The sequence below is a fragment of the Ixodes scapularis genome, unplaced genomic scaffold, assembly GCF_016920785.2.
Source record: "Ixodes scapularis isolate PalLabHiFi unplaced genomic scaffold, ASM1692078v2 PGA_scaffold13__105_contigs__length_92229423, whole genome shotgun sequence".
In the NCBI taxonomy this organism is placed as follows: domain Eukaryota; kingdom Metazoa; phylum Arthropoda; class Arachnida; order Ixodida; family Ixodidae; genus Ixodes; species Ixodes scapularis.
In genome coordinates, this window is record NW_024609839.1 from 31,134,036 (window position 1) to 31,140,646 (window position 6,611).

Below are 6,611 nucleotides of genomic sequence, written 5' to 3' on the forward strand. Positions count from 1 at the left end.
AAACAAATTTCTGAGGGGAAATAACAAAAAGGGCTCTGTCATGCCCTGGGGTGCCTATCTAAGAATGCTTATAATAAATTTCACATTCACACTATGTTTTGTTATTTCTCCAGGCCTGAGATAAAGGAAGCAAGTGAACCATATTGAAAGAAATCTAACTTAAGAACCCATGGGCACAGCTTTGTGAAATGTGGCAGTTACACCTATACCAGTTACACCTACGACAGTTACACCACGAAACGCAAACTTGGTAAGTCGCTTGAAGAGAACCCTGACCTGGCATGGCTATCTTCCCTAAGAACTCCAAGCGGCGCTTATGACTTGGATGCAAGAGGAGCACTCGGGTTTTTGCCCATCGTCTCCGTAGAAGCGAGGAGATCATTTTTTGGTTTGAAGAATCTGTTAACCAAGAAGAGGCACAGCCCACGCAATAATCCCTTACGGCGATGCGGATTTCTTTGTAAATGAATCAACTGACACTCGAGGTATTCCCGATCACTTCTTTCAACATGAGAGAATAGGACGTGCGTTTGGGTGGTAATAACGCGGACTAAATATTTGACCTCTGATAAAAACACTTTAAGCGTACTCACAGAAGCATACATTGTCCATGGAAGTGTCCCGATTTTCGGACCCGTATTCCCAGCCGTACTCACAAGATAGGTCCCGGACACAGCCATTCGTAAACCCTCCGCAAGGCTTCCGTGGTCAGTTCCGAACCTCCCGAAAACGAGACAAGGGGAGACGAGGAGGAAAGTCGCGCTGTTTCGTGCACGGTTGGTGTCCTTGCTCCAGCGATGCCGAACGGTGCATGGCACACGCGACGTCCCGCGTGGTTGAGCCTGCTGCCTGGTTGCTTTTCCCAGGTGGAGGTACGTGCCGAAGGGCGCGGCGTGCTGCTGCCCTGCCGCGGAGCCCCGTCGTCTCTGGAGAAGAGCCCCCTGGCAGAGCGCGCGGCTCGGAAGGACGCCGGCCCCAAACCCCGAGACGGTGGGCTGCTCTTCCTCCTCGCCGTCGGTCCCGTTGTTGCGTCCGCGTACCCGAGCCATGCGTGTCAAGCTTAGGCTAGGGTTTTTTAAGTTAAGGCGATCATACCCTCGTGATGTGGACGCCGCGGTCGTTGTCAGTTGCCGCACCTCGTTCTCCACGCGCATCGTCGCTCGAATGTGGCAATTTACGCTGTCACCTTTTACCCAGAATGTTTGTAATGGCGGTCGTTTATGCCTCACGGAGCCGCTTCTTCTATTCCCTTAGACGAAAATTCGTTGTAGCGGTCGTAATGACGCATTAAACGCGTAGGAAATGACCCATCCTATTTCTGGGTGTTTTCACAGGAGTTGTTTGTTATAGAAGCTCCGAGAAACTGAGGGAGAGGAGGAGTCAAGAGCGCGCAAGGACGTCGGAGCACCGAGCTCTGGTTGAAATGATTAGTGGGTAGACCTAAAGCTAGCTAGCTGCCTTTTGTCTCCACTAGTTGAATGCTATAAACTGCGGAACGGCTCGTCAAGTGTTTGGCTCTCGCATTTGAATGCATTCAATGAGCGCAGTGGAGACAAAGGCAGCTAAATTTAGGTCTACTCGCTATTCATTCGAACCAGAGCTCGGCATTCTGACGACCCCGTGCATTCTTGTCCCCTCCTCTCTCTCGGCTTCTACCCGAATAGAAATGCTCTGTATGCTGTCACCGCAATTGACCCTGGAGGCAGGGACGGGAGCAGAATGCATGAAATCTGAAGCGCCGACGTCGGGGGTCCCGAGGGTAAGAACGAGAAAGAGAGCGTCAGAAAAGCGGAGAAACAATGCAGCGAATAGGTTAGGCGTGCTACCTTTTTCATGTGTAAGGAGTGAGTGTATGGTGTGGGGGGTATACATTTGTAGTGTGTGTTAATATGAGCAACCAACTCGCCCAAGCGGCTACGTTAGGCGTGCTCATTTTGCCGTAACGATTGGAAGTTGGAGTGCTACCGTAAAATGCCGGGAGAGCACCTACCCCACTCTCACTGAAAACTGGGTTAGACACAGGAGCTTAACATATAATTTGCAGAATTCCCAAGTTTGGGAGATGTTAATAGTGGGCGCTTGAACCAAGTGGGTGCCTACGCAATATGTTGCGGTAGTCGACTTTATTTTTTTTATATACCTACAATGCGCGATGCCGTTTTTTTTTGCAAAGAAAGCTAGAAACAAGCAGGATGCAAACCTTACAGGTGATACTTTGTTGCTTCTTTGCATATATTAAGGTGTCACCAGCAATATCGGCCTATTGCAGCCACCAATGTCCAAGTCTATGCCTTGCCGTTACGAAGCAGCCGGAATGCGTGGGACCTCTCGCTCAAGATTACTACATTAACTCCATGCCTGGAAGGGAGCGTGGAATCTGGCGCAATCCTCGACTGGCTTTTTTTGGCGCGGGAGAGAAGAGAATGAAGACTGCTTGCGGTGGGGGGGGGTCCTCGATAAGGCTCGCAACCAGCGCCCTGTACAGCGGCGTTTGTTCCTCGCAGATGGCCCCGACCCGTGCGCGTCGCCCCCGCCGCTGCCTCCCAAGGCCAAGCAGCGGGGCCCGCCCCCCCGGCCCCCCTCGCGGCCCCTGGGGGGCTACCCCTCGGATGACGACGACCTCTGCCTCGTCGGGGAGCCGCAGCGCCCGGCCAAGCTCGTGGACAAGACCAGGGCGTCGAGTCACGACTGCAGCATCAGCTTCGTCTGAGGGGACGGTGGAGGGCGAGGGGTATGAGAGACTAAAGTCACTGGATCACGGAAGAGTAGCGCCAAGTTCCCCTTGCGGTCGCATTTCGGACTATGGAACGAGCAGTTTTTCTTGGACCTCTCCATTCTTTGCGAGCTGATCCGAATTCCTGGCGACAGGTTGTTTTATAAAGACCTTTTTTGTGTACAGAGATTTTGTAAGTCGCACACTGGCGAAACAAGTGCACATCTTCGTAACCGTCACCACATGCGAGCTCAGCGGCATTGAGAAATAATTTTCCTGTCTCGAAATATGGAAGAAATCTGTGGAGATTAGCATGATTGATGAGTTGATTGCATACACAATACTAAAGAGGCTTTTATAGGTGCAGAAAGCTTTCAGTATGACGACGCTTCGTAGCTTGGCTTGACCGGTCCAGGACTACTCCGAAATAGCTATTGACATGCAGGAGAAACCGATCAGCGAATCGCTTGAGAGTTTTTGATCGTCCGTATGTTAGAATCTGTTCCGGTCCATTTAACGGGCAGGGAAGGCAAGGGCGCTACTTTCCGAGGATCCAGTGACCTTAAGAGAGGCTACAACATTGGCGTCGCAAAGTATGCGAGCATGCGACTGCTACACAGTTCTGAAGAACGGCTGTGTGCGGGGGAATGCCACCATTGCCCGTCAGGAACGTCGGAAACCTCCAGAAAGTCAGGTCTAGCCGCGCTTTTCACGTTGGAACCTGCCTTACCGACCACTAAAGCCACGAGTCTTCGGGAGCGTGGCGTAGGCGACAGAAGTGGCATTTCAGCAAAGAGGCACTCGTAAAGTTGCGAACAAAAGGGAGAGGAATACCGTGTCAATGCCTTTGTCTTAAAGGCCGACCAGCAAGCGGAAAGGAGGAAGCTCTCCTTTGCCAACCCTCGCAATTTTTCTGGCAACGAGAAAGATAGGAAAAAAAAAAAAATCAAACTTCTTTTTTACTTTGTTGTTCAGGATTAGAAAACATTTGTCCAGGGGCCGGTTGGCAATCCCCCGCCTAGAAATGCAGAAGCCACTTTTTTTTTTCTTCACTGACCCCCCCCTGACGCTACCCCTTCCCTTTGACCCTGTGACTCGAAAAGCACCCTATTCTCCGCTCAACCCTAAGCCAATGACACGGTAACAGTTAGGTGTTGGTCGGACTAGTCCTACGCCTATCTTTTGCCACGCGATTACGCGTGGCAAAAGAGTGGGGTCCACGCGATTACGCGTGGACCCCACTCCCAGAGAGCGGGGTCAAGCGACGAAGGGGAAACGGTTGATTGGGCCGGCAAGGATGTAGCTGCCACCGCATTGTCGGCCTCGGGCTGAACATAGTATAAACTTAAAACTTGGGGATCGGGGGTAGATTAGAGTAGACTAACATAGAACTTGGAAGGGTCACAACTTACAGCGTGCTTGGCGTGCGAAAAGGACGTAAAAGGGTGAGGAGAACACGAAAAAAGGGGAAGCTTGTGCCGGGAAGGAATTTTTGTGCGTCGGGCTTTAAAGGGATACTGCGACGAAATTGTAGGACCTGTTTCATTGTCTAAATGTCGACCACTTTCCGGCCACACCACGGAGATACCAGGTTTTTTTTTGTCGTTACGTTTCCCTAAGCTTAAGCAGCGCCGATCCGCAAAATAAGGCGGTGAGCTGTGTGCGCACTTTTCTACTTGCCTATTCAACTCCTGCAGGGAGCGGGGAGGGGCAGCCAAGGTCGCGACGTGTTGACAACACCAAGTGGCGGGACTCGTGGCCACACCAGCCCCCGAGAAGCTTTGCCTGCGCTGGGCCACTTGTTGTCGCATCCCCCGGGTGCATCGCACTCTCGGACGGTCGATCTTTGAGCGCTCGCTGGAAGCAGTTCTTTGGAACCAAAAATATAGCCATTCATTCGAAACACAAGCAAGCGATCGTCACTAGCAGATAGAAGTGATTGTGTTTAACTTATTTCCGAATGCGAGAGGTGTATATTTTAGGTTTCGGTTCAGTATCCCTTTAAGGATTGTGGAGTGTTTGTGGATTTGAGTGTTACGAAACGACCGTCGTGCAGTCTGACATGAGCACGCCGGAACGTCGGGTTAATAAGCCCGAAGCCCAGTTTCTGCCATGAAATGTGAAAAACTTAACGGGGCCATGTTTTATCCTTTTTTTTTAAATGTTTTGCAACTTGATTGTAGTGCACCTTTGGCCCTAAACCGCGATTCTTCTGACTCCAAAGCATGAAAATCAACTGCAGCTATAGCATTGCTTGTGCATTGCCGCTAATTTTCGAGAAGGAAACTCCTCAAGGAGCTGTGGTCTTTGTTGCTTGTTGGCACCCCCTGGTAGCAATACCTAGGAGGAACCTGTGTTTGCCTGGAGGGATTTCTTCTGTGCCTCCTCGGCACTTGCACGCGCACATTTTACATACAACTCCCCTCTGCGAGCGACAAAGCCTGCTCGTCCATTCTAGTTTCCTTCGAAGGCAAGGATGCCCCATCTAGCCATTCGGCACTTCTGCAACTCCCACTCATTTACTTCGAGCTGCTGCGAAGCGCTGGCAACGTGCCCGACAAGGGGCGATTGTGCGTCCCGTCTTCCCATTCTCCGATGCAAGAGCCATTAGTGTGAGCGTGTTTGTAAATGTTTCCACGAGTTGGTCGCTGCCAGTTTGGGCAACCTGCACGCTACCATTTGCTGGGAGTGTGCAGTGGCTGCACAGTGCTCCGTTTGGAGGAGCGCATAGAAGAGCCATGGTGTCCCCTTCCTTTTCTGTCACGCTTTATGTGCAATGCTTCATGTGTGAAGAAAAGCCCCTCTTTTACTCGAAACTTGACAAACTCAAAGTGGTGATGCATCTTTTGCCTGGACCGTGAAATGGCTCTACGTGAGAGCGACTTCAACGTTTTTCGTACGGTTGTTTATACAGGCAACCACCCAAGTGCCGGGGGGAAGGGTGCCATTGTGCTCTCCAGCATAAGAAAAAGATGGTACTGCATTAGCAGAGAAAGAGAGGTAGTATATACGAGTACTGCCGGTCCCTACAGAGGATGGCTCTTGGTGTACTTTGGGCAAGAGGTGTCTGGAGGTACTTGCATCACCTGTCGCAACTGTCCATTCTACTTGTGGAGCGAAGCTTTTTTTGAGTGGAGGGTCTGTTATTGACATTAGTGCCAACAATGCCCGTGTAAATTATTTTGCAAGTGGATTCACAGGAAGTGGTGCTTGCAAATTGTACAGTTTGTTAGTAGTTGCATTGTGTACATACGAGGGGAAAGTATTTAAATAAATTGATTCTTAACAAGAGATGTTCAGTGTTGTAGTCATCCTTATTGTCTTTTAAAATGAGCTGGATCCCACTCCTGGTGTTTGGCACAGCTAACTATACTCCGTGCCCCTAATTGCATGCAGTACAGGCGAAGGGAATGCCAGGTGGGGGGAGAAAGAGGAAGCACTATACTCCGTTTCACCTTATGCTGTACCGCAGCGAAGGTTAGAAGAGCGAGCTCATAGCATTGGCAGCTGCCCTTGATGCGTGAGAGCTTGTGCCGCCGAGATGTGCCCCAGAGCAAGGAGCTTGTGCTTGTAGCCTTTCCTGGGGTACATCATAAGGTGAAACAGAGTATAGGAAGGCTGGGGAGCAGAACAGAAACCTCTCCTCTTTAACGTTCTTGGTGCTCTCCCTCTCTCTCTTTGCCTGGCGTTGCCTTTGCCTGCACTGCACACAACTAGTGACATGGAGAATAACAGTGGGTTTTCTGATGAATTTGTGCACAGGATGGAGATCCGACCCTCTTCCACTGACTACAATAAGGAGAAAGTGGCACAACATAGACGTGTAGGCAAGTTGTGGCAGAACAAAATTTCCTGTTGGCCCACGAAAGTAAACTTTGAAGTTTGTGGCTCAAGTTGG

At 50.6% G+C, this 6,611-nt stretch overlaps 1 protein-coding gene across 4 annotated transcripts in view; it reads left to right on the forward strand.

The window, feature by feature from the left end:
* LOC115326883 (regulator of G-protein signaling loco) overlaps nt 1-6,006 on the forward strand; it is a 50,030-nt gene extending 44,024 nt beyond the window's left edge. For all 4 annotated transcript variants that reach the window (XM_029987823.4, XM_040207276.3, XM_040207275.3 and 1 more), the window contains 2 exons: nt 867-990; nt 2,505-6,006. In XM_029987823.4, coding sequence (XP_029843683.2) covers nt 867-990; nt 2,505-2,710 — 330 coding nt within the window. In that variant the 3' untranslated portion in view covers nt 2,711-6,006. The remainder of the gene's footprint in view (nt 1-866; nt 991-2,504) is intronic.
* Nucleotides 6,007-6,611: the final 605 nt, after the last annotated feature.